At 46.6% G+C, this 26,915-nt stretch overlaps 1 protein-coding gene and 1 non-coding gene across 5 annotated transcripts; one reads left to right on the top strand and one right to left on the bottom strand.

Moving 5' to 3' along the window:
• Positions 1 to 1,730: 1,730 nt before the first annotated feature.
• On the bottom strand, positions 1,731 to 25,628 carry PXMP4 (peroxisomal membrane protein 4). Of its 4 annotated transcripts, XM_040447309.1 has the most exons (5): positions 25,452 to 25,623; positions 19,322 to 19,384; positions 16,314 to 16,512; positions 11,760 to 11,839; positions 3,783 to 3,971 (listed from the first exon to the last, which is right to left on the bottom strand). In XM_040447309.1, the coding sequence occupies exons 1-5, from the start codon at positions 25,562 to 25,564 to the stop codon at positions 3,890 to 3,892; spliced, it is 537 nt and encodes a 178-aa protein (XP_040303243.1). In that variant the 5' UTR covers positions 25,565 to 25,623; the 3' UTR covers positions 3,783 to 3,889. The 4 variants fall into 4 exon arrangements, with proteins under 4 accessions (XP_040303244.1, XP_040303243.1, XP_040303245.1 ...); XM_040447310.1 differs by lacking the exon at positions 16,314 to 16,512 and having other exon boundaries at positions 1,731 to 3,971; positions 25,452 to 25,628; XM_040447311.1 differs by lacking the exons at positions 3,783 to 3,971; positions 16,314 to 16,512 and adding an exon at positions 6,565 to 6,765 and having other exon boundaries at positions 25,452 to 25,628.
• LOC121012598 (U6 spliceosomal RNA) lies at positions 15,962 to 16,064 on the top strand. Its single transcript, XR_005782180.1, has one exon. It is a non-coding gene; the product is annotated as a U6 spliceosomal RNA (small nuclear RNA).
• Positions 25,629 to 26,915: the final 1,287 nt, after the last annotated feature.

Here is a 26,915-nt window from a genome sequence, read left to right as displayed (position 1 = left end):
CAGGCTTCGGAATTACCTGGGCACTTGTTACCTTTGGGCCCACCCCAGCCTTGCCAATTTAGAGTCTCTTAAGTGCCCAGGAATCTACATTTTCACAAGGACTACCCTACCCACCCCACCCCTCAATTCCAGGTGATTTTTATGCAGGTTCACATTTGAGAACAAATAGTATACCTGTATAACCAAAATGTGTGGTGCAGCCTCAAGTTATAGCCCCTTGAGGACAATTCTCAGCTCCAGTTTCCTCATCTGTAAAATGGGCACTTTACCTTGGCCTCTCCCAGGCTTGCCATGAGGATAAGAAGCATAAGGGAGCTGAACGTGTTTTATAAACGATGAGGTGGTTTAGGTAAGCAGCAGGAGTTTCCTAAGCAGTTTTTGAAATTGCTCATTGTAAATCTTAGATTGTGTCAGCATTGGAAGGGACCATAGAGACTGCACAAGCCTCTTGCTGTAGAGATGGGAAAACTGAGGCCCATTCGGGAGTAGAGACCTGTGATGCCAGCCAGTGATAGAATCTGGCCTATGCTGGATTGCCAGCCATGGGATCATCCTGTTCCTTCTCCCCAGATAAGCCACCATTATTAGAATGGTAGGTCTCATTTGAAATAACCAAGCCAGACTCTGACAGAGGGTAAGAGAAATCAGCAACAGTCCCATTCCAGATGGGAGTTTCTTTTCTCCATATCTTCCCAAAGGGTCTCAATAACAGCAACATTCTCTTTGTAAAGTCCTCTCATACCCAATAGTCACTCAACAAACAGTTATTGAGCACTTGTCATACACCAAGCACTGTACTGGTTGCTGGAGAAGGAAGACAGATGTTGTTATTGCCCCATTTCATGATGGACAAGCTGAGGCCCAAAGGGCATGAGCTTACCTAGCAGATGAAAGGCTATCATTCATGCTTGGTGAGGTCAAAGCTAGAGGTTTACCAAAGCCCTGCTCTCCCCAAAGTATTCAAGTACCCAACCTCCCAGGTAGAATCAGGTGCCCTTCTTCCCACAATCCCTCCTGTCATGCTGCAGCAGAAAGGAGGGAAGACCAGAATTCCCAGTGTGAATTCAAGGAAGAGATAAGGTCCTTCTGTATCTATTAATACCCACTTGAAAGCAGCAAAGGCCTGAAAGATGGGCCCCTTGGCCTCAAGCCTGGGAGATACTGATAAGGCTGTTCTCAACATCAACAGTTCTCTTCTGGCTGGTAGGCTTCCAAAAAATCCACAATTACTGGGCAGCCACTTCCAGTGATGATATCCTTTCAACCAATAATCCCCTAAGTGAAGCTTATTTATCCACATGGTGCAGGAAGAAGGAGGCTCAGGGAGGGCCACTCGCAGCTCAAGGTCAGGGAGCAGAAATGAGATGAGAACTTAGCCTGTTCCACGGCAAAACCCTAGGGCCTGCACTTTATACCTCAAGACCTCCTATAAATACCCCACGAGCCAGGCTCAGGTCTGTCAAGATTATAATGTGCGGTGTCCAAAAGGTATTATGATGGATAGTGGCCTAACTTAGTAGGCGCTCACCCCCATCATCACATCTCTACCAACATCTAACTCTAAAAGAGTCCAAAGGTGTGGAAGCTCCTGGGCCCATGATCCTCAGTGTGGAGACATCTTTCTTTTGGGTTTTTCCAAGAGGCAGGATTGTGCAGAAGTGATAGCATGAACTTCTAAATCAAGTGGATATAAATGGGAACATTGGTCTGTGTGACCCTGGACAAGTCAATTCACTTCCACAGATATTTATTGAGCAATTGTATCAGACATTCAATCTACAAGATATTTATTGAGCAGTTCTGTCAGACATTACGCTTAGGTGCTGGGGAGACAGCTAGAAGCAAAACTGACCCATCTCTCATACCTGGAGCTCACAGTCCAGTGGGAGAGTCAGAATTATTTACGTGAACACGTACAATATGCTCATTAAGAAGTTTGACAAACACCACAAATAATTCAAGGCTATTTATTCCACATACACCACCTCACCTAAACATACATTCTTAGGTTTAAAAAAAAAAAAGTCTCCAAACATGAACATCCCATCATTATAAGGAGTGCCTAATTGGGAGAAATGATTCTGTGGTGACTACATTTTATTAAGGGGCACAGAGACATCCATTGTTGAGTTCTGGCAGAGGGAGGTGGGGAATTTTATGTCTGCAACATCACATTTGTCTCAAATGATCCCTCACTGCTACACTGAATTCTCTGACTGACGGTTTGCTGTCCCTGGAGATGTTCTGTCACCATGCCAGTTCTGGTTGTGTCTGAACACAGGCCTCTTACCCATCTGAGAGGCCATAAACACAGGAGCAAGCTGCAGGAGTCAGACCCCAACTACGTGGCTTAGCTAGATGACCTTGAGTAGATGATTTATGCTCTTAAAGAGCTTGCCCCATCTGTACAAAAAGGGGCAAAGGCTCCTTCATAGGATGGGTGTCCGGGTTAAATAAGCAAACAAGCAGATTTGCAAACTGGCTCCCAGGTATGGTTTAATTTGCCCACAGGTTTTTTTTTTTTTTTTTTCCTGAATTGTGAATTAGTTTAAAATTTTCTTAAACCGGAAAATGCTATATAAAAATTCAAATATCTGGCTTTCCTTTAAAACCGTAATATCTGGCAACACTAGCCATGCCATCACAGTGCTGAGCAATTGCTGTAGCCCCATTTCACCAGAGCCTTGACCCTCTAGGCCACCATAGTCCCTGTATGGCTTGCCTCACCTAGTGACCTTACTTGCCCTGCCATCTGAGTTTGCAATCCCTGATGCCTGTGCCTGGCAGAGAGTAAGCGCCCAATAAATGTTAACTAGCATTAGTGATATTCTTACTATCGAGGAACTAACTAACACCTGCACAGCCCCTCTGTTTTGCAGAGAAGACATGGGTGTGGAAGAGCAGAAAAAGTGGGCATTCATGGTGAAACAGGAGACACGGGGCTTGCCCAGCCAACAGTTGCCCAGCTGGATGGCCTTGGCCAAGTTCTTGGGCCATCCATCGGTCCATAGTTCAGTAGGGTGTGGGTCAGAGGGTTCAAGGTACAACAGTGCAAGTGGACAGGTCCCAGGTTGATAAGCCATCCTCCCTTCCCCCAAACCCTACTACCCACTGAACTCAGGCTCTGGGGACCTCTCTTCCCTTCAAAGCTCACCCAGTGTCACTTCCATTCTCTACATCATCTCCAACCTCTGAGAAGGGATGATGCTTTTCCAAGGAGAGGGGGGAAACAGACACAGTAGCTGTGCTTGCCCGGACCAGAGCTGCAGTGTCAGTAACGGACCCTTAGAGGGGAGGGGCTCTGTTTTTTTCATGTGTAAAATGAGGATGACAAAAATAGTGTTTACCTGATAGGGCTGTTGGGGCATTAAAGTGCTTAGGACAGTACCTGGCACAGAGAGAGGGCCCAGTAAATGTCAGCTGTTATTAGGAATGAAAGATGAATCACTGAGGCAGCTTGCCTACGTCTCCTCTCAAGGAGGCAAGGAAAATCGTTCTAGGGAGGCTGCAGACTAGGAGAGTTTTCATCAGGCAATCCCTGCACTACCCTCCAAACTCTGGTTGGCACAGATAGGCACAAAGACAAGGAGAAAAATATGTTCAGAGGGCAATAAGGTGTGTAGATGAGGCGATCTCATAATTCCATGGATTCTAAGACTCCCCCCCCCCCCCCCATATTTCAATACCTCTGAAACTGAGGTGCATCATACAATCAATGGCCTGTCCTAAATTTTTCGTTGGTAGCTCCTTTCTTTCTCAGGGGCTCAAAATAATGTTGTAGCTCATCTTTGATGGTGTCTTAGAAGTAGTGAGATCTAGTGTACAAAACGCGTTGGGCACCATGCCTGCCATGTCACAAGCCCTCAGATTCTTCTCATGATCTTCAGCATCACCAGCACATTCGAGGTTGGCCATGGTGGAGCAAGCGGCTTTTCTTTCTTTCTCTCGTTTTCTTGCTGACACCTGCTGACCTGCATTTGGTCGGGGCTGGGGTGGGGGGGGGCGTTGACAGGCACATGGCAAGTGCGGTTAGGGAGGGGAGTACGGAGGGCTCAGGATAGGAAGAGAAAAGCTTTTTCTAATATATTAAGATATTCAGAAAGGAGGAGCCAGGGATTTTTGTTGTTGTTAAAAAAAAAAAAAAAAAAAAAAATCCCTGCTGGAAGCCAGAGTTATATATATGCCAAACAGGCCAGGAAACCCAGCAGGCCTCCTAGAGCTGGCAATGAACCGAATCAGGGGCATTGTGTCCAGGCCACTGGCTGGCTGAGGGGGCATTGTTAGGACCTGGCCCTGTCTGGGAAGAGGGGGCTGAAAGGGGCAGGGGGAGTGTGTTCCCATGACTCCCTGGGGAGTAACAACAATTGGGGCCAGCTGGGAAGCCCGCATGCCAGGGGCCCCAGGGCTGTAGGGGGCTGAGGAGGCAAGGGTGGGGGGGGGCAAGGTCAGGGCTTTCCTTTCTCAGGTGGGGGGGCAAGGCCTAAGGAGGAGGAACATGGGGGTCATTCACTATACCCCTCTTGCTCCCCCCGCCCCCAGCCCTGGGCCACAAAGTCTCTCTAAATTACATCCCACATCTGTCCACTCCTCTCCACCTCATAGCCCCACCCTGGTCCAGGCTGCCATGGTCTCTCACCCAGACCATGACGTAACTTCCTTACTGGATCCTTACTGCCAACCTGCCCCCCTACACTCTTCTCCACTTGTAGCTAGAAGAATCTTTCCAAAATGTAAATCGCATCATATCACTCCCTTGCTAAAATTTGCCAGAGGCTGCCCGTAACACTTAGAAGAAAACCCAAACCACTTATTCTGCCCACAAAGCCTGCCTGATGGGCCCAGCCAGCTTCTCAGCCTCCATCTCCAACACTCACTCCAGCACTCCAGCGCACCCCCACCCTGCACTCTGTCCCAGCCACACGGGCCTCCTGCCAGGCCCTGGAATGCTTTCAGCTGGTTCCCTCCTCTGCACACTTTGCAGATCCTGTGCTGGGAACACCCTTCCTCTGTATCTCTGCTCTCTACTCACCGTGGATCTCAGAGAGGCCTTCCCTGGAAAACAGACCCTCTTGTTCTCCCTTTCCACGTCATTCTATTACACTGCCCTGTGCTATTGACTTCAGAGCACCCACTGCTCTCCAAAATTATCTTATTTGTGTATTCATGTGCCAGCCTTCCCTCCCTTGACTCTAAGCCCCCGGTGAGCAGGAGCTGGCTTCTTCCATTGCCGAGTCCTAGCGTCCAATGTCACCAGGTACTTGGTACTGGCAGAGACTCAGACAACATCACCCAGTATTTGTATTATTCCCGTGTTCAGGGCTAGGTTAAGGACAGCTGCCATGTGGTCAGGCTGAGGTCACTCTCAAACATAAGTTCTGAATCTGTGACCCATGAACCCAAGTTCCAGCAACTTGGACAGGAAAAAAAAATGTTACATTTATTAATTCACCAGCCTCTGACTACAATATAACATCTCCTTCAACTCCATGCAGGCAACAGACCAGAGGCAAATTAGCAGCACCAGGACTTTACCAGCAACAGAAACCACAACTACATCAGTGCCCTGTCACAGCTGCTGCCGGATCTGGAGGTACTGTTTATGCCTAATGCACCTGTGAAATCATGACACTTTTAGATCTGCTACTATTTATTTAGTGTGCTAAAAAAAGAACATATAATACTAAATCACAAATTTAAAAAATATTTTGATAATTAACTCTATAGTCAATATAATTCTTGTCTTTTGTAATCCTATGCATTTTATTTTTATTATTTTTTAAGATTTTATTTAAAAAGATTAAAAAAATTTAATGTTTATTTTTGAGAGAGAGAGAGAGACAGAGAGAGAGCATGAGTAATAGAGGGGTAGAGAGAGAGGAAGACACAAAATCTGAAGCAGGCTCCAGGCTCTGAACTGTCAGCACAGAGCCCGATGTGGAACTCAAACCCACAGACTGCGAGATCATGACCTGAGCTGAAGTCAGACGTTTAACCGACTGAGCCACCCAGGTGCCCCTAAAAATAATTTTTTTAATGTTTAGTTTTGAGAGAGAGAGAGCGAGCAGGGCAGGGGCAGAGAGAGAGGGGAAGAGAGGATCTGAGGCAGGTTCCATGCTGACAGCACTTAGTCGGATGCGGAGCTCGAACTCACAAACTGTGAGATCATGACCTGAGCCAAAGTCGGACACTCAACTGACTAAGCCACCCAGGTGCCCCAAGATTTTATTTTTAAGTAATCTGTACACCCAATGTGGGGTTCAAACTCACAACCCCAAGATCAAGAGTCACATGTTTCATTGACTAAGCAAGCAAGGCACCCCAATAATCCTATGTATTTTATTTATTTTTAAAGCTTTATTTATTTATTTATTTATTTATTTATTTATTTATTTATTTATAGACAGAAAGCGTGAGCAGGGGAGGGGCAGAGAGAGAGGAGAGAGCAAGAATCCCAAGCAGGCTCTGTGCTGCCAGTGCAGAGCCTGACACGGGGCTCGAACCCAGGAACCATGATATGATGACCCGAGCCAAAGTCACACACTCAACCGATTGAGCCACCCAGGCGTCCCTCCTATGTATTTTATTTAATGGGTTTAAATACAGCATTCTGAGAAGAGTCCATAGTCTTCACCAGATGCCAAAGGGGTTCATGACACACATTAAAAAGACCCCCTAAAAAGGAAAGTCATAAGAGCTGATGTGGTCTGGCCCTGATCCTTCCCTCAGCTGACATCCAGCCCGTGAGGACAGTCTGACAGAGGAAGCCTGGAAAAGCAATGGGAACAAGGTTTTGGATGGAGACCCCATGACCTACATTTCCATTTTGCCTGTTTTCCTGTCTTGTTTGTGAAATCGTGACACCTGCAAAGCTCTGGGCACGGAGACCTGGTGCAGAAAGCAGGGAACACTCCATGAGGAAGTGTCTCTAAAAACAATGCCAGAAGGGAGCCCAGCTTTCCCTCTGTCGTCCACCTGGACCCCTGCGGCCTGTAGCTCATGAGCGAGTCCTGCAGGAGACTCTCCGATTAAAACGAAACCACTCTTACCCAAATGCTCTTCAGGGCTGAAGGAAGACACACTCTTTCCCTATCCATCTGGAACATGACAAGGGGAGGGGAAAAGAAATAACGTTTCTTTTTATAAATACCCTCTAATTCGTTAAAGAAAGCAGCCCAGCTGAAGTCACAGATTGTGGCAACATGGGGTTCGCTCTGGGGGGTGGAATGCGTGCAGCACGATGTTCTGGTTTAGGAGAGCGTCAGGTTCAAAGCTTGATTCTTGTAAACCCGAGCAAACGATGGAGAAAGAAACACCATCTCTACAATTCTTTCTGGGGCCTGCGACGTAGAAGGGAGCAGGGAGCAGGGAGCGTCACAAGAGGCAGTTTCTTGGCATCTTGGCCTATGAATCATTGCTCTCACATGGGCCTCACGGACCCATCTCTAATTTGAAAGTGGAGCAGGAGAAGGCCCCAAATTAACCTCAGTTTTGTCCTTTCCCTTTCACTGGGAGCTCCATCGGCCTGAACGTGGGGTGTCACCGATGGTAATATCTGGATATCTAGGGAGGTTCACCTTTACACTGATCACAGTAACAGCCTGCCTGAGGGGGTGATGGGGTAGAGTTGGGGTGGGAAGCAGCTCAGAGAAAGGGCTCACTTTCATATTAGATTATTGATCAAAGGGAAACAGAACACGCAGAGGACAAGGAAGAAATGCCAAAGACTTGTTGAGATGACAGCGTGATATAAAGTTTCTCATAAGACAGGAGTGCCTGGATGGCTCAGTCGACGGAGCATGTGACTCTCGATCTTCGGGTTGTGAGTTCGAGCCCCATGTTGGGTGTGGAGATTACTTAAAAATAAAATCTTTTTTGGGGCGCCTGGGTGGCGCAGTCGGTTAAGCGTCCGACTTCAGCCAGGTCACGATCTCGCGGTCCGTGAGTTCGAGCCCCGCGTCGGGCTCTGGGCTGATGGCTTAGAGCCTGGAGCCTGTTTCCGATTCTGTGTCTCCCTCTCCCTCTGCCCCTCCCCTGTTCATGCTCTGTCTCTCTGTCCCAAAAATAAATAAACGTTGAAAAAAAAAATAAAATCTTTTTTAAACGTTTCTCACAAGACAAAGATAGGTGGCTGTGTACAGAATATCTCAGAAAGGCTGTACTAGTAAGTGCTAACAGTGAATGCCCCTGGCAAGAGAGAGGGTTTGAGGGTGGAGCTTGGGGGTACGAAGGAACTTGATTTTTCCTTGTGATCTACCTTTTGTACTGTGTGAGTTTTGCTGAAAAATTATTTTGTATAGTCTTACGTGTCAGAAGACTTCATAGGAATGTGGCAGGTCCTTAATAAACACATTAAACCATTGTACTATTTCAGGAAGTAGCATTTATAGAGTGCCTACTGTGTGCCAAGGGCCCTTTGGCAATGCTCATTTTACGGATCTTAGGAAATGGAAGCTCGGCTAGGAGGGAGCCAAGTGGGGACTCCTCCCAGGTCTGCTGGAAGCCAGAGCTCTGCTCCTCAGCAAGGACCACACAGCCTTCCTCCCTGGAGTGAGCAGTTGGAGGCACCAGATGCTCTGGCAGGATCCAGAGAGATGCCATCTGTGAGGGAAACCTATTCTTAGAGAGCAGAGACAGTCGCTGGTGTAGCCGGCCAGGCCCCCACAGCAGTGGGGGGATGCTAGGCAGGCACACAGCCAAGGCTCTACCTTTAACTTGGTGGGGGGGGGGGGGGACAGGCCAAAAGCGGGGGGGACTCAGTTCTTAGGACCACACTTCCTCCTACGTTGGGATGCTATATTAGAAATAACAGCAAACATTTATTGAGTGCTTACTTTATATTCGTCATGTTGTTTAATCCCCCAGGCCATCCTGTGAGGTGAGTGCTATCAGAATGCATATTTTACAGATGAAGAAACAGAGGTACAGAATGGTTAAGCCATTTGCCTAAGGAAACAGGGCTGAGCCCAGGCGCTTTTGCTGTCCCCAATCAGCATGTTATACGGACTCTCAACGTGCTGCACTGGAGGCCAATTTTAGTTTGGGTTTCCTCAATAGCAGACCCCAAGACAAGGATTTCAGTGCAAGTGGTTTATTTGGGAAATGGTCCCAGGAAGTACTCGTAGGGGCATGAGGAAGGGAGACAGAGAAGGGAGTGTTATCAAGCCAGTGACCACTGTGGGCAGCCAAGTTCAGTCCCGCTGGGGAACTCTGGGAGCCAGTGTGGAGCATGTGCCTCGGAGTTACCCCACCCGGTGATAATGGGGGGGGGGGGGGGCATTGGTTGAGGGCTGCTCCTGGGATGTGGTAATCCTCCAGACCTGCTGTGGGGCGACGGAGCAGACGCCAGTAACAAGAGAGGGCCTTCAGGCAGAGACACAGGGGTGGCAGGTGGAAAAGTTGGCTGGTGTGCGGTGAAGTGGTAAGTTGGAGGAGATATGGGTGCAGCACCCCCAGCATCTGCTTGCTGATGACCACCCCCCTCCCCCGCGTAACCTTGGGATCTCATTCAGCCTCCACAGAGTGAATTCAGAGACCTTCCAGATCACCTTCTCCAAACGTGTAGTACAACACCATGGCTGAGAACACTGCTATTGGCATCAGATGTGATGCCACCATGATTACCTAACAGCTCTGTGACTCAGTTTCCTCACTTGTAACAAGGGATAATAGCTGGCTGCATATCATTCCCTACTGCCTCGTTACTCAAGGTATGGCTTAGACCAGCAGCACCACCAGCGGCACCTGGAAGCCTGTGAGAAGTGCAGAACGTCTGGCCCTACCGCAAACTCACTGAGTCAGAATCTACATTTTAATAAGATCACCAGTGACTCATGTGCACATTTCTACTAGTAACTTCTAAAATATAAAAAGAGACTGAAGTATTCTTACTAGACCAAGGGTCTCAAATTGGTGGGCCATCGACCAAATCTTCCTGGAGACCTGTTTGATTTACCCAGCACACTGATTTTTAAAATCAGACTGGCCCATGAGTCTCCAGTTGACCGTGTCCCCACCACTCCCTAGTGCACATTTTCATTTATGCCCCTTGCCAGGTCCCTGTGGGCACCTGAGTTTGCACCCCCGGCCTGGAACCGATCCTATAACCAGCTAACGTTTGCATAGCTTAGGTTTCTAAATTTAACATAAGGCACTGAAAAAAACCCATGGGCTTTGAACTCAGACAGGTCTGGGTTCAAACCCTGATTTGGCCATCATACTAGTTGTATTACCTTCAGCAAGTTACTCTTCCCCTTTCTGATCCTGTGTCTACATCTGTGAAATGAGGATCAGAATACATACTTGCAAGGTCACTGCATGGATTAAAAATAATATGTGCAGGGGCGCCTGGGTGGCGCAGTCGGTTAGGCGTCCGACTTCAGCCAGGTCACGATCTCGCGGTCCATGAGTTCGAGCCCCGCGTCAGGCTCTGGGCTGATGGCTCAGAGCCTGGAGCCTGTTTCCGATTCTGTGTCTCCCTCTCTCTCTGCCCCTCCCCCGTTCATGCTCTGTCTCTCTCTGTCCCAGAAATAAACAAACGTTGAAAAAAAAAAATAATTAAAAAAAAAAAATAATAATATGTGCAAAGCACCGGGAGGAAGTAGGAGCTCACTAAATGGAAGTAATTAGTAGTAATAGCAGCTGTTGTAGTTATACAAGTCCAATGAGGACACCTGCTGTGTTTTATGATTATCCTCATTTTACAGGAAACTGAGGCTCAGAGAGGTTAAGCACCTTCCCCAAGGTTACATAGTGGTGGAGTGGGGACTCAAACCCATATCCCCAGCTCTGTATCCATACTGTCCACTAGAATTTTCTGTAAGGACAGAAGTGTTCTACATCTGTGTAGCCACTAGCCACATGTGGCTGACTGAGCACTTGAAAAATGACTGGCCCAAATTGAGGCATGCTATAAGCATACAACACATACGTGACTCTGATGACATAGTACTAGAAAAAAGAATGTAAAATAGCTTGTTACTTTTTATATTAATTACATGTTAAAATGATAAAATTTTAGAAATATTGGGTTAAATATATAATTAAGATTAATCTCACCTGTTTCTTTCTACTTTTTTTAATGTGGCTACTAAGAAAAGCTTTAATTACATATATGGATCCCATTGTGCTTCCACTGGACAGTGGAATTCTAGAGCTTCTCCATTAGAACACCTGAGCAAGGAATATAATATTTTCTAAAAACGTATTTGCAACCCACTGCCCACCAGCAAGGAGCACTCCGTTACTTAAGAATGATTGAAGACCGTACACACCAGTAAGAGACTTCGGGGCCCTCCTCTGATGCCCAGAGGGGGTGTCTTTCCCTGGTCTCACAGAAGTCAGCAGCAGAGCTGGAATCGTGTCCAAGGCTCCACAGCCCGAATCGCCACTTGGTCCACCATTTGGGAGTACCTAACGGGACTTGGAAATCAGTGCTTTTGTTTCAGCAAATGGAACCTTGGGACAATAGAATCTGGAGTCTGAGAACCATGATCTTGAGAAGAAGGATCCACTGGGAGGATTCACCGATGGAGCCAATCTCGGGTGCAGATGCCCCCATAAGCACCTTGGGAGCACGTTACTTTGAGGGAAGGCTTTTGTTGTAGAGGAGGAAGTCTGAGATATCGTGCCATACATCGCTGTCCTGATACAGGTAGGTCATGGAGGACTGCAGTGAGGGTTGTAGAGTGCGCTGGTGGTACTCAAAGAGCCACAGCACCAGCCCCCACACTATCCCAGTGAGCAAAGGGAAAGGGTCCCACCTGGGTTCGGGAATGTAGCCCTTCTCCACGCCCAGGCGGCACAGGGCAAACAGGAGTCGTGACAGCAGGTACATGTTGATCTGCAGGAAGGGAATGACAGAGGATTACAGGAGGGCCCAGCCACTGGGAACCTTTTCCCCCTGACACATGCACTGGGGCACCTACTGTGCAGTGGACTAGTGTTTTTCTTTTTTTTTTTAAGTTTCTTTATTTAGAGGTGCCTGGGTGGTTCAGTCTGTTGGGCATCGGACTCTTGGTTTCGGCTTAGGTCATGATCTCACGGGTTCATGGGATTGAGCCCCATGTCAAGCTCTGTGCTGACAACACTGAGCCTGCTTGGGATTCTCTCTCTCTCTCTCTCTCCCTCTCTCTTACTGTCTCTCCCCCACTTGTGCTTATGCTCTCTCTCTCAAAATAAATAAACATTTAGAAAAGTAAATAAATAAAGAATAAAGTTTTAAATTTTAGTAATCTTTACACCCAATGTAGGGCTTGAACCTATGACCCCAACCGAGTTCAAGAGTCTCATGCTCTTCTGACTAAGCCATCCAACAGCCCCTGGAACAGTGTGCTGGTATGCAAGGTGATTTGAAATAGTATGTAGCGGGTATTTTAACATTGCTATTCATTTCTTAATTTATCATTCTTGTTAATTAAAAATTTTAGAAAATAGGGCACCTGGGTGGCTCAGTTGGTTGAGCGCCCGACCTTGGCTCAGGTCATGATCTTGTGGTCCGAGTTCGAGTCCCACGTCAGGCTCTGTGCTGACCGCTCAGAGCCTGGAGCCTGCTTCAGATTCTGTGTCTCCCTCTCTCTCTGCCCCTCCCCTGCTCGTGCTCTCTCTCTCTCAAAAATAATCATTTAAAAAAATTTAGAAAATGAATACATTTACATGTTTCAAAACTAAAAGGTAACTTGACACCAAAAAATACAATGCACACACACACACACACGCACACACAATTAATAGGTTGGATCTTATCGAAATTTAAAATTGATTGTGAAAGCCCCTATGAAGAGCCTGAAAAGAAAAGCCACAGGTGAGAGAAAATATTCACAAACACATATCTGACAAACTGGTATCTGGAATATATTTAAAAAAAAAAAAAACCTCTTAAAACTCAACGGTAAAGAAAAGAAACAATCCAATTAGAAAATAAGCAAAAGATGCGAACAGATGCTTCACTGAACTGGTTATACAGATGGAAAATAAGGACATGGAAAGATGTTCAACGTCATTAGCCATTAGGAAAATGCAAATTAAAACCGCAATGAGAAGCCCTGACACCTATCAGAATGGCTAAAATTAAAAATGTGATCAACCGGGGCGCCTGGGTGGCGCAGTCGGTTAAGCGTCCGACTTCAGCCAGGTCACGATCTCGCGGTCTGTGAGTTCGAGCCCCGCGTCAGGCTCTGCGCTGATGGCTCAGAGCCTGGAGCCTGTTTCTGATTCTGTGTCTCCCTCTCTCTCTGCCCCTCCCCCATTCATGCTCTGTCTCTCTCTGTCCCAAAAATAAATAAACGTTGAAAAAAAAAAATTTTTTTAAATGTGATCAACCAATGCTGGCTCGGATGTGGAGAAAATGGATCATTTGTATATTCCTGATGGGAATGTAAAATAGTACGGTCCTCTAGAAAACAGTTTGGCAACTTCTTAAAAAATTAAACATGCAGGGGCACCTGGATGTCTCAGTCGGTTACGCGACCAACTCTTGATTTTGGCTCAGGTCATGATCTCACAGTTCGTGGGTTTGAGCCCCACCATCAGCATAAGAGCCTGCTTAGGATTCTCCCTCCCTCTCTGCCCTCCCCTAATCGCATGTCTCCATGTGCGTGAGCTCTCTCAAAAAAATAAATAAACTTAAAAAAAAAAGTCAATCCTCAAAGGTTACATACAGCAATGACTCTACTTCTAGAACATTTTTGAAATGACAAAATTTCAGAAATGGAGGTCAGAGGGGTCAGGGGAAAGGAGGGATAAGAAGATGGTGTGACTAGGATTCCTAGGCCTTAGAAGTTCATAAACCAGTGCCATTTCTTTTATTTATTTTTTTTAAGTTTATTTCTTTTGAGAGAGAGTATGCACCCACACAGCAGGCGAGAAACAGAGACAGAGGGAGAGAGAGAATCCCAAGCAGGCTCCATGTTGTCAGTACAGAGATCTACGCAGGGCTCAAGCTCACAAAATCTGAGATCATGACCTGAGCTAAAATCAAGAGCTGGGGGGGCGCCTGGGTGGCGCAGTCGGTTGGGCGTCCGACTTCAGCCAGGTCGCGATCTCGCGGTCCATGAGTTTGGGCCCCGCGTCGGGCTCTGGGCTGATGGCTCGGAGCCTGGAGCCTGTTTCCGATTCTGTGTCTCCCTCTCTCTCTGCCCCTCCCCCGTTCATGCTCTGTCTCTCCCTGTCCCAAAAATAAATAAACATTGAAAAAAAAAAATTAAAAAAAAAAAAATCAAGAGCTGGACACTTAACCAACTGAGCCACCCAGGCGTCCCAGACCAGTGACATTTCTAACAACAACAAAAACTGGGGAAATTTTCTCAAAATACAAAATGCTCATATCCACAGACTCCACAATCCCATGTTGAGGAAATTTCAGATGGATTGACAGACAAACGCCCAAAGACGCAGACTGCAATGTGTGTGTACTGGCAAAAGGCTAGAGACCCCCTTGTCCATCCAGAGGAGACTGGGAAAATCAAGCCTGGTCTATCCACCCAATGGAGAACTTTGCTGATGTTAAAAAGAATGAGGGATTGACAAGAAAGGTTTCCAAAATACATCATTCTGTGAAGAAAAAGTGTGGTGTGATCTCATTGGAGGAAAACTCCTGATATGTTCAGACACAAGCACAGACAATTTCTGAAGAGCACACAAGACACAGTTGAAGTGTTCATGGACAGTGGCTGGACAATTAGCAGGGGGTGGAAACTTTCTTTTAAATCCTTTTTTTTTTTTTAAGTTTATTTATTTTGAAAGAGAGAGAGCATACGCACACGCACAAATGGGGAGGGGAAGAAAAGAGGGAGGGAGACAGAATCCCAAGCAGGCTCTGCCCTGTCAGATGTGGGCTCGATCTCATGTCTCACCAACAGTGAGATTATGACCTGAAACGAAATCAAGCGTCAGACGCTTAACTGACTGAGCCACCCAGGTGCCCCTTTTCAATTTATTTTCTAGTTTTATTGTGACCATACCCCAAGCACCTAGGAGTATGCCAGGCACACAGGGGTGCTTAGTCTGCATTTTTTAAAATGTGAAAATAAAACGTTTTATAATTTGAAAGTATTTAATAAATTTGAGGGAGGCAAAAAGAGGGTCTGCCAACTTTTCACGATGACCAAAAAGGACTTAAAACAATAACTAGCATTTCATTTCACAAAAAAAAGAAGAAGAAAAAAAGGATTTTAACCTAGAAAAAGGACAAGTTAAAGAATAGATCATTCTTCGAGTGTAATAAGTTATGTTTTATGGGGAGCCTGGGTGGATCAGCCGGTTAATAAGTTATGTTTTATGGGGTGCCTGGGTGGATCAGTCAGTTAAGTGCCCGACTTCAGCTCAGGACATGATCTCACGGTTTGTGAGTTTGAGCCCCGTGGCAGGCTCTGTGCTGACAGCTCAGAGCCTGGAGCCGGCTTCAGATCCTGTGTCTGCCTCTCTCTCTGCCTCTCTCCCACTTATGCTCTGTCTCTCTGTCTCTCTCAACAATAAATGTAAAAAAAAAAAAAAAATTTTTTTTTTTTAAATAAGTTATGTTTTATGAATATCTTACTCCAGGCCAATTTAAATTTTTTTCTTTTACTGTTTATTTTTGAGAGAGACAGAGACAGTGTACAAGCAGGGGAGGGACAGAGAGAGAGGGAGACACAGAATCTGAAGCAGGCTCCAGGCTCTACACTGTCAGCACAGAGCCCGACACGGGGCTCCAACTCACAAATGGTGAGATCATGACCTGAGCTGAAGTCAGATGACTAACCAACTGAGCCCCCCAGGTGTGTGGTAGCCTTTTTTTTTTTTTTTTTTTAAGTAAGCTCTACACCCAATGTGGGGCTTGAACTCATGACCCATGATCAAGAGTCATATGCTCTACTGACTGAGCCAGCCAGGTGCCCCCAGAGTGGTGGTGTGTGTGTGTTTTTTTTTTTTTCCTCATTTCACTGCACAGTGTTTTTTGGTTTTTTGTTTTTCAATCTTTGCTCCAGTGCTCGCTTCGGCAGCACATCTACTAAAATTGAACAATATAGAGATTAGCATGACCCCTGTGCAAGGATGACACACAAATTTGTGAAGCGTTCTAGATTAAAAAAAAAAAAGATCTTTGTTCCAGAAAACAGCACACACACTGAGTTTTGGGAAAGACGGAATTTCAGCAAGCCGCTTGCTTGGTTTACAGATAAGGAAATTGAGGAGAAAGTGACCTTCCCAAGGTCACACAGGGACTGGTGAATCACAGACCCTCGGACCTCTACCTCTTTGACCTCTACCTGGACCACGTCCCTCCCACCCCCCACCCCACCCGCAGCCCAACCCCTATCCTGGGGCAGGGTCTTTACCTGACTGTTGATGTTATTGTTATCTCTAAACACCAGCAAGGCCCCGATGAAGGCAGCCAGGAACGAGTGCACCTGGTAGGTCTCGCCCTGCACGTGGGACTGCAGGGCACAGAGCCCCTTATAGGCGAACACAAAGCAGGCCAGGTTCCAGGAGTGGGTGTACGTGGCCTGCAGGATGGCCCGCAGCTTCTCCTGGAGGCTGCACAAACACAGGGAGCCCCCATGAGCACAGGCCCACTGTTCCACGTTCACTCACTGGGCGTGCAAATGTGAACCAGGCGAGGAGCTCACGGCCACTGCTCTTTCAGCCCCAGGCCTCTAGCTTCCATGTCGTGGGGGCTGCTGTCCCTTTGGATTCAGGCCTTGACTCCATGCCACTTCCTCAGAGGGCCCTTGCCTGACCACCCGACTCAAAAGAATGCCCATCATATCCTGTCCTCTTTTCCTTCACAGCTCTTACACCAGCTGACACTTATATGCTTGTTTATTATTTCTCCCCACTCCCACCCCACTCCAGTGCAAGCTACTGAAGAGTGGTGTCTACATCTGAACAGAGCCTGGCACATAGTAGGTACTCAATACGTGTTTTTTTGGAGTGAGCTGTGAAGACATGAATGAGAGAGTAAGGGAGAGCCTACTATGTACTGGAGCTGGGGATACGATTCTGAGGGAAAGTGCTTGCTGCCTTCATAAGATATATGATCTAAAGGGAGAACATAAATAATCACGAAGCAAGGGTCAAATTTCGACTTGACCAGAGATGATCCTGGGATCTGAAGGATTGATGAGGTGTCAATGAAGTCGAGAGGGGAGAGGATTTGCATCCAGGCAGAGGGATCAGCACATGCAAAGGTTTGGAGGAGGGACAGAGAGTAAGGAGTAAAGGGACAGAGAGAAGCCATCAAGGCCTGAGCAAAGAATATGAGGGGAAATGATGTGGGGAGAGGAAGGGCCATGCTCTTCTGTCTTTATCCTGAGAAAAGTACACATTTAAGTAGGGAAAGGATTCTATTTATCTTTTAAAATTAAGTCACTAGGGGGCAGTGAGGAGAACACAAGGACAAGGGCAGAGTGTACTCTGGGAGTCAATTCAAGGATGACACAACCAACCTAGAGGCTAGATAAGGACCTTGAAGTGGGTCAACTGGAACCTGTGGAAATCGGCCAGGTGAGTGGGGACAGCCAGGAGTCAGTTGGCTCTCGCCTCACAGGAACACAAGCCCCGTGTTGCCAGTTCTTAATCTTTTTTTTTTTTTTTTTTGAGTAAACTCTATGCCCAACATGGGGCTGAAACTCATGACCTCGAGATCAAGAGTCACATGCTATAGTGACTGTGCCAGCCAGGCATTAATGCAAGAAAGCTGGATTTCCCAGCTATCAAGTGTTGGTGCTAATCTTGCCTTCAAAATGTTTCGAGAGTCTGACCACTTTCCTCTCACCCTACACTGCCACCACCAATGTCTGGGCCACCAGCATTGTTCCTCTTGATCACTGACTGCTTTGTTCGCTCCTCTATCCCTAGCACCTAAAATGGTGTCTGGCACATAATAGATGTTCAATAAATATTTACTGTTTGAAAGAATGAGTTCAATTTTAAGAAAACAGAGGGCAAAAACCAAAACTAAAATCAGCGAATCAATAAATAAAGCAAAAATACAAGAGGTGTGAATTCGAGCCCCATGATGGGTATAGAGCTTACTTAAAAAAAGAAAGAAAAGAGCAACCCTAAAAAAATACAAAAAAGGGAAAATCTTGCGAGCTGGATTTGGCCAATAGGCTGTCCATGTGTACTTCTTCTAAGCTCTAGGTGAAGCTACATACATTAAAAACCAGGCCACAGGGGCGCCTGGGTGGCTCAGTCGGTTAAGTGGCAGACTTCGGCTCAGGTCATGATCTCACGGTCTGTGAGTTCGAGCCCCGCGTCGGGCTCTGTGCTGACAGCTCAGAGCCTGGAGCCTGTTTCAGATTCTGTGTCTCCCTCTCTCTGACCCTCCTCTGTTCATGCTCTGTCTCTCTCTGTCTCAAAAATAAATAAACGTTAAAAAAAAAAAAAGTTAAAAAAAAAAAAACCAGGCCACAGACGCTTAGTTAGCTAAGTGTCTGACTCCTAGTTTCGGCTCAGGTCAAGATATCACGGTTTATGAGTTTGAGCCTCACATTGGGCTCTGCGCTGAGAGCATGGAGCCTGTTTAGGATTCTCTCTCTCCCTCCCTCTCTCTCTGCCTCTCCCCTGCTCATGCACGCTCCCTCTCTCTCTCAAAATAAATAAATAAACTTTAAAAAGAAAAAAAGCAATGGTTCACCCAAGGAGGACCCGTGGCCAAATAAATCTCAGCATTAAAAACGAGGCCACAGAGTAGTTTCTGAGAAGTGCAATGAGGGGAAAGTCACGGGGGTTGGAGGAAGACCAAGAAGTTTGAGTAAGGGAGGGAGGTCATAGACAGTTTTCCCAAGGAAGTAACCCTCATAAAATTGGTATTGGTTGCCAGGAAGGAAATAAAGGTAGGGCAGAAGAGGAAAGAGCATGCCCGGCAGGGGGTGTTGTATAAGTAAACGTGTGGAGGTGGAACCACATGTGGCATGGCAGCGAGTCCTATGTGCCAAGGGCACTGCAGGCTGGATGTAGGGGAACAGTGTGGGGATGCAGCTGAGACCAGGCAGCCGGGGGGCCTTTTTTTTAAAGTTATCTTAAAGTTTTTTTAAGTTACCAGTATACTTAATATACACTGTTATCTTCATTTCAGGTGTACAATGTAGTGATTCAACAATCCCATACATCATCCAGTGCTCCTCGTGGTTAGTTGCAGAGGGGCTTTTAAGGAAGGAAGTTGGGTTTCTCTGGAGGATCGTGGGAGCCGGGGGAGTTTTTGAGCAGCAATAATAGATCAGACTCGTACTTGAGATGGTGGTGATGGGGGATAGGCTAGACCTAGCTAGGAAGCTAGTGCAACCGCCCTGGTACTGAGGGCTGAACATACTCTCTCCCAGTTTGAGGAGGGGGTGGGTACCTGCCACTCCGGAAGAGAAAGGTCATGACCAGCGCGTGAGGGGCCCGGACTTTGACTCCGTAGCTGCAGAAATGAAAGGAAACAGTTACTATGGCGTCACTGCCTCACAGAGTCTCCCTGGGCAATCTGACTCCTCGCCCCCTCTCCAAGCCTAATCCTAACATCGTCCTGGAAGGGGAGATAATGCTGGCTTTCAGGTTAGATCTGGGTTGAAATCCCAGTCCTAACACCTTCTTGGTAGTGTGGCCTCGGGCTTGTTATTTAACTTCTCTGAGCCTCAGTTTGCCTAACAGTAAAAGGGGATGTCAGCGTAGAGGGCTGGTTATAATTCCAATGAAAGGGGACCATGTGTGTCAAAGGCCTCCACCAGCCTCACCCACCTGGCTGTGTGGAGTTGCTCCCTCAGTTCCACACTGACTTACCATTGCAGCCAGAGTCATTTTTTTTTAAAGCATAAATCATATCACATCCCAATTTAAAAGCCGCCAATACCTTTCCCCTACTCACAGAATAAAATCTGGGCTCTTCCCACAGCCTTGAAAGTGCTGCAAGATGTGGTCCCTGCTTACTTCTCCTACCTCTTGCCCCCTATTTCTCCTGCTCCATCCAACCCCCCCTGGCCTTCCTGTAGGTCTTTGGACTGCCAGTTTCTCCCCTGCCTCTGGGCAGGCTGTTCCCTCTGCCCAGACTGTCCTTTACTTCTCACGTAGCCACTGCTTCCTCAGCTCTCCAGTCTCAGCTGGGGCCTCTGTGGAGGCTTCTTACACAACAGCCTAGGTTAGGGTAATATTTGCATTGCCGCAGAGCCCCAAGCTTCTCTGTGGTACTCTACACTCCTGGGTTAATGATTCAATTTCTCATAACTACTTATTCTATTATAATTATCTCTTTCTTCCACTAGACTGTGGGCTTCATGAGGGACTGTGTTTGATTTGTCCTCCACAGAGTCCCCAGCACCTTGCATGGTACTTAACATATAGCATGTGCTTAGTACATAATGGCTGACTGATTCTGGAACAACCTTTAATTATCTGTGAGGGAAGGTAATTTCTAGAAGGTTCTATCTTCAGCTTGGTTTATCTTAAAGTTAATAAGTTCCCTAAGATAGTTGCTGAGTAATATAATTCCTTCTACCTGTTCAAAATACACCTCTTTCCAACTATTATAGACAGGAGGACCTGAGCTTTGTAAAACTGGATTTAAAAAATAAAAAACACTGGAAAGAAATATGCCACAATATTAGCAATGTCCCCAGAGCTGGAGAAGTATGCGAATTTACTTTTATCTTTTAACTTTTCTATACTTCCAAAATGATCTATAATGATTAAGCATTGCTTTTAAAATTAAAGCAATTGGAATAAACATTTTTTTTTAAAGTAGGCTCCATGCCCAATGTGGGGCTTCTTGAGCCCATGACCCTGAGATCAAGAGACACACGTGCTATGTACTGAGCCAGCCAGGCATGCCGAAATAAATTTTATAAGTTACATAAAGGCCTCTTTTTAAGACTCAAACCTCTTCCCCTGACCCTCCTTGTACTTCCTCATTTGAGCACTGGGGATTGTGTGAACATGAATACTTTCATCCTCATTGTTTTTCATTTATTTTTTAAAGATTTTATTTTTAAACAATCACACCCAACATGGGGCTCAAACTCACAACCCCAAGATTGGAGTTGCATGTTTCACTCACTGAGCCAGCGAGGTGCCCCCTCTGTTTTAACTATATTCAAGTGGGTAGTAGAAAAGAAATACTGTAGTATTTGGTGCCAAAGCCCTGCCACGTTTTACTGTGTGAACTTGGATAAGTTACTTAACCTCTCTGAGCCTCTCTTCTCCCATCAGTAAAAAGTATTCTCCATTTCAGACTTGCTTCTGGCAGTTAAGGACGTAGCACATGTGAAAGTTCTAGTCTCTTCCTTCTTGTTCTTGACTGGACTCCCTCTTATCCCACCAAGTTCTCCAGCTGCCAGGCCCTGATCTTACTAAGCTACAAGGTCTAAAAATCCTTGGCACAATGACCATGACTACATATTGTCATATGAGTATCTGTGACTGTTCACCACAGGCTTGTTAGAAACAGCAAAAGACTGGAAGCGAACCCATGTCCATCCACAGGGAGCTTCTGGATAAATAAACAATGGTCCCACCACTGAGTGGAATACTACACAGATGTAAAAGACGGAGGCAGCTTTATGTGCACTGCAGGATATATTAGAGCAAGATGTGTAAAATATAAAGTTGCATCAAACGAGGTAATTCTTCCATAAATCTAAAATTATTTCAAAATAAAACTTGTCTTGGGGCACCTGGGTGGCTCAGTTGGTTGAGCATCTAACTTCAGATCAGGTCACGATCTCGTGATTCCTGAGTTCAAGCCCCACACTGGGCTAGCTGCTGTCAGCATAGACTCCACTTCAGATCTCCTGTTCCCCTCTCCCTTCCCCTCCCCTGCCTGCGCTCTCAAAAATAAATAAATATATTTTTTAAATAATAAAATAAAAAAGAAAACTTGTCTTAAATGTGTGTGGGGGAAATATATGTATTTGTTTGTACATGCAGAGAATACTTCTGGAGGGAGACATGAGACTGGATATAGGTGTCACCTCCAGGGAGGGAGACTGAGTGATAGAAGAATGGGGTGAGCAGGCCTTCATAGCATCTACCTTTTTTTTTTAAGTAGGCTCCACGCCCAATGTGGGCCTTGAATTCACAACCCTGAGACCAAGAGTCTCATGCTCCACTGACTGAGCCAGCCAGGCATATCATCGAATTTTTTATGCCTTTTCTGAAAGTTATGTAATTAAAAAAAATTTTTTTTTAAGTTTTATTTATTTGTTTTTTTGAGAGAGAGACAGAGTGAGTGGGGGAGGGGCAGAGAGAGAGGGAGAGAGAGAGAATCCCAAGCAGGCTCTGCGCTGTCAGCATGGAGCCTGATGTGGGGTTCGAATTCACACACCGTGAGATCATGACCTGAGCCGAAACTAAGAGTTGGACTCTTAACCGATTGAGCCACCCAGGCGCCCCGAAAGTTACCTAATTTTTAAAAAAGATTTTACTATTAAGTGATCTCTACACCCAGTGCGGGGCTCAAACTTACAACCCCAAGATCAAGAGTCTTATGCTCTACCAACTGAACCAGACAGGCACCCCTAACGTTACCTAATTTTTAAAATATAGGGGTACCTGGGTGGCTCAGTCAGTTAAGCATCCGACTTCAGCTCAGGTCATGATCTTGCAGCTTTTGAGTTCAAGCCCCGTGTCAGGCTCTGTGCTGACAGCTCAGAGCCTGAAGCCTGCTTCTGATTCTGTCCTCCTATCTCTCTGCTCCTCCCCTGTTCACTCTCTCTCTCTCTCTCTCTCTCTCAAAAAATTAATAAACATTAAAAATTAAAATATATATACATATATATAAATTAAATTTGTAAATGTTAACAAGTTGAAGCCAGTGTTATCGTTGCGATGGCCATGCTGAATTGCTTGTCTCCTGCCTAGCAGTGGGCAGGGCCCCCATCTTGGCCACAGCAAGCTCTCTGCCACACCTCATCCAAAGCCATGTCTCTTTCCCTTGAACAAAGAGGCCCTCAGCCTCCTCCAGCTCACCAGGGTGAAAAGGGCCCTTGCTTATACCCCAGACATAAGTGGAATAGTGCCCCCACCTACGTATATCTGCCAGGCCTCATTCCCAAAGCCCTCAAACTCAGGTGGGAGCCAGTTACTATCATTCACAGGATTACTCTATGTCCTGAAAAAGGGGGGTGCCTGGGGTTTGAAAGGAATTACAGGACATAATGACAGGTTCAACATGATGTCCAGGAAGAGCCTGGTCTCAGCAAACTAACATTTAGGGAGGACATTTAGGGGACAGCCAGGACAATTTGACTATTAACTGGACAGTAGTCAACACTATAGATTATTATTAATTTATTAAGTATAATCATGATAATTAGCCATATAGGAAAATGCTCTAATTTTTAGAGATGCACACTGACATATTGAGGAGTAGAAATCACAGCGAGTTCAATTTTACAAAGCTTATATGTCTTAGTCGTCCAAGACTGCCTCCCTGAATGGATAGCGTCTCTGCACAAACCGCATATTCTTTTCCCCCTCCAGGCCTTTGTTCAAACCATTCCCTCTGGTTGGGATGCCCTTCTCCTCCTGGAAAATTCTAACTCGGCCTTCAAAACGTCACCATCATCTCCTGTGTAAAGCATTCCGGGCACTGCCATGGTACTTTAATGATGAATCTCATTAGGACCTTGAACTCTTGGTCCTTACAGATGGGCATGGTGCCTTAGCACTAAACAGTAATGGGATCACTGCCTTAGATCACTCCGTTTGAGTGAGGCTGTTTCCATTTTACAGAGAAGGAAACTGAGGCCAGAAGAGATGAAGGCACCCAGCTTTGAAATAAAGGAACTAGGCCTGAGAAGGGCCTGATCTTAGCAAGTGCCTGCCCTGGCTGGGAAGGCTGAGACAACAGGAACAACTGGGTTGAAAGTAGATACACAAAGCTAGCATTGGGCAATGCCCATTGCTGCTTTGTCCTGAGAATAACTTGGCAAAGGGCCACTTATATTATCCCATCTTAGTCACCCCTCAGCATGGCTGATAAAACCTTCAGGCCCAACAGGTACCAATTCCACCTGACTCTGGGTTTCCAGAGAAGCCAAGAGCCTGGCATTGGGATCAGGCACCTCTGTGTTTGAATCCTGGCTGTGACACTGGCCAAGTGATGTGACCGTAAGTAATGAGTTTACCTTTCTGAGCTAGTCTTCTCATTTGGAAAATGGGGACAATTGCAATTCCTACCCTGTACACTCGTACATGCATTCAGAAAATGTTTGAGAGTATCCTATGTACCATGTACTAGGAATACACCAAGGAACAAAGTAGATAAATATTTCTGTCCCTATGAAGCCCACTTTCTAGTGAGAAAGACAGAATATAAAAACAGGATACATAGGTGAACTTAGTGTCAGATGGTGACAAGTAGTATGGAGAAAACGTAAGTATGCGAGGAAGTGAGGAGTTCAGAGACGACCTTATTGAGAAGGTGACACTTAAGCAGAGACCTGAAAAGGTGACGGTGTGATCTAGGCAGACGTCCTTGTATACACACACACACACACACACACACACACACACACACACACCAGCCAACAGATATATATACCAGGCACTGTGCTGAGCATTTCACATACACTGATTCAATCCTCTGACAGTATGATGTTAAGTATTATTATCGTCCCCATTTTATAGAAATTGAGGCTTAGAGAGGCTAAATGACTTGCTCCAGATCACACAGGTCGGTGGCACCAAGATTTGAACAAAGGCAGTCTCACCACCATGCCATGATGCCACTAGCATGCCAACTCCAGGAGAACAAATCTTTGGTTTTTTCTGTTGTGTCCCCAGTTCTGGCACAGTACACTCTCAATAAATGACAACAGTTATGCATGAGTTTTAAAGGAGGGGGAGCTCCCCTCCAGTTACCAGCCAGGTGAAATGAACCCAAGACCTCCTTTCCAGCAGATCTGATGGCCAGGGTGGAATCAATTCAATGTCGAGCAAATATCTGCAGCTTCTTTCACAGTTGTTCTTACTCCTCAGGCTTATGCCTTAGGAGTTCCCTGGGCAGGATGGGGACTTGGCGCTAGAGTCATACAGATAAGAAGTGAGAAGTGGGATATGAGCCCATGGGCTCCTTAATGGTGGGAGCATAGGCAGAAGGCACCGCTGGCCTGCTAGAGGCCAGTGGCCACTTCTCACTGTGCAGATGGGACCGCTGAAGCCAGGCAGACCCAAGGACACATAGCGGGGTATGGGGGGTGGTGTGGGGAGGGGTGGGTCAAACGAGGGGATACAAGGGCTGGCGTGGGAGGTGGTCAAGGCAAGTGGGCCAGGTTGCAAAGCATGTAGAGCCCCAAAACAGCTTAATGGGAGCCCCAGCTCAGAAGGCTCACGGAACCCCAAATCCAGCGCCCACCGTGCTGGACACCTCGGTAGACCGAGGCCTAGGGAGGCTGCTCAAGGGCACACGGCGTTGCGGTGGGCCCAGAATCCACTCCTCCGACCCCAGCCGGACCCACCCTTCAGCCCGGGCCCGGCCCGACCGCCCCACTCACACTGCCCCGTTCCGGAAGCCCTTAAGCATGGCCAACGCAGCGTGGTAGCGGCGCTTGCGCAACAGTGCGTTGACCGCAAGGAGCAGAGCCCGTAGCTGCGGCGGGACGGCCATAGGGACGAAGAGACAGCGCAAGCAGCAGGACCAGCACTGGCAGGATCCGGCGGCGCACCTTGGAAGCGCGGGGCGGAGCAGCCGTGCCTTTGCACCCATAGGCTTTGTCTGCTGTCACTCTTAGGGGAAGAGCCAATCAAATGGCCCACTCATCTCGCATGGGGAACGGGATGTTGGCACTCCTCCCGAGTAGCGTCTGATTGGAAGAGTGGGAGAGCTTGTAACCAATCACAAATGGGCTCCGCCCGACCGGTCCTAAGGGGGCCAGAATCCTGAGCCCGTATTTGTCCCACCAGATAGACTGTAGACCGTGGTTGGAAGTAGGTGGGTCACCCGTGAGTTTTCAAGGAGGCTTCTTGAAAGAGGAGCTGCCCTCCCTAGTATTGGGATAGTGACCCTGGGAGGAGCCAGACCTCACCTTTACACATGACAGTTCTGATTGGATAACAGTGATCATAGCAATTTGTCAGAGCATAAATCATATGGCATCTCAAAGGCTTCCGTTTATTCTTCAAATCCAAACTCCTTCCCACAACTCACAGGAGAAGACTGTATAATCTGGCCCCTGCTTCCTTCTCTAACCTCATATCCTGTCACTTGCCCCCTCACTCATCTCCAGCAAAACTGGTAAGAATGCCATTCCTTGAGCATGCCAAGAATGCTGCTGTCTCAGCGTCTTTGAACTTGCTATTTCCCTGACTGGTATGCATCACCCCCAGTTCTGCCCATGGCGGGCTCCTTCACAAACGTCAGGTTTCAGATCAAATGTCGCCTCTTCAGAGAGGGCTTCCTAGATGCCCCATCTAAAAGTAGCACTGCCCTCCCTTTTATTTTCTTCATATTAACTCTTCACTCTTTGAAATTATTTGTTTGCTACAAGTCCATCGTCCATTGTCCCTACCAGGTTGTAAATTCCATGACAGCAGAAACTTTGGCGGTCTTGTTTTCTGCTGTAACCCCAGCACTTAGCACATGGTGGGTGTCCAACATATGCTTGTTGAAGCAATACAGTTTGGGGTTGACATCTCCCAGAGCACTGGTGGGTAAAATTTATGTATGTTACTATATGGAGTTGTCATTGGATAACAGCTACACATTGAGTGGTGGCTATGGCTTGTGAAGGTGACGTATGTGGTACTTGGGCCACGTGGTATTTATCTGGGATATTATTGCCTAAGTCAATGTCAGAAAATGGTGTCAGAGGTTAGTAAAGGAGGAATTATACTTGGCCTATTTTATCACTGAAACTGGATTTTGTTTCTTTTCTCTCTTTCTTTTTCTTTCTTCCTCCCCTTTTCTTTCTTTCTTTCTTTCTTTCTTTCTTTCTTTCTTTCTTTCTTTCTTTCTTTCT

The sequence above is a fragment of the Herpailurus yagouaroundi genome, unplaced genomic scaffold (genome assembly GCF_014898765.1).
Source record: "Herpailurus yagouaroundi ecotype Mexico unplaced genomic scaffold, PumYag 196, whole genome shotgun sequence".
NCBI classification, from domain to species: domain Eukaryota; kingdom Metazoa; phylum Chordata; class Mammalia; order Carnivora; family Felidae; genus Herpailurus; species Herpailurus yagouaroundi.
This window is presented reverse-complemented; position numbering and strand designations above follow the sequence as displayed.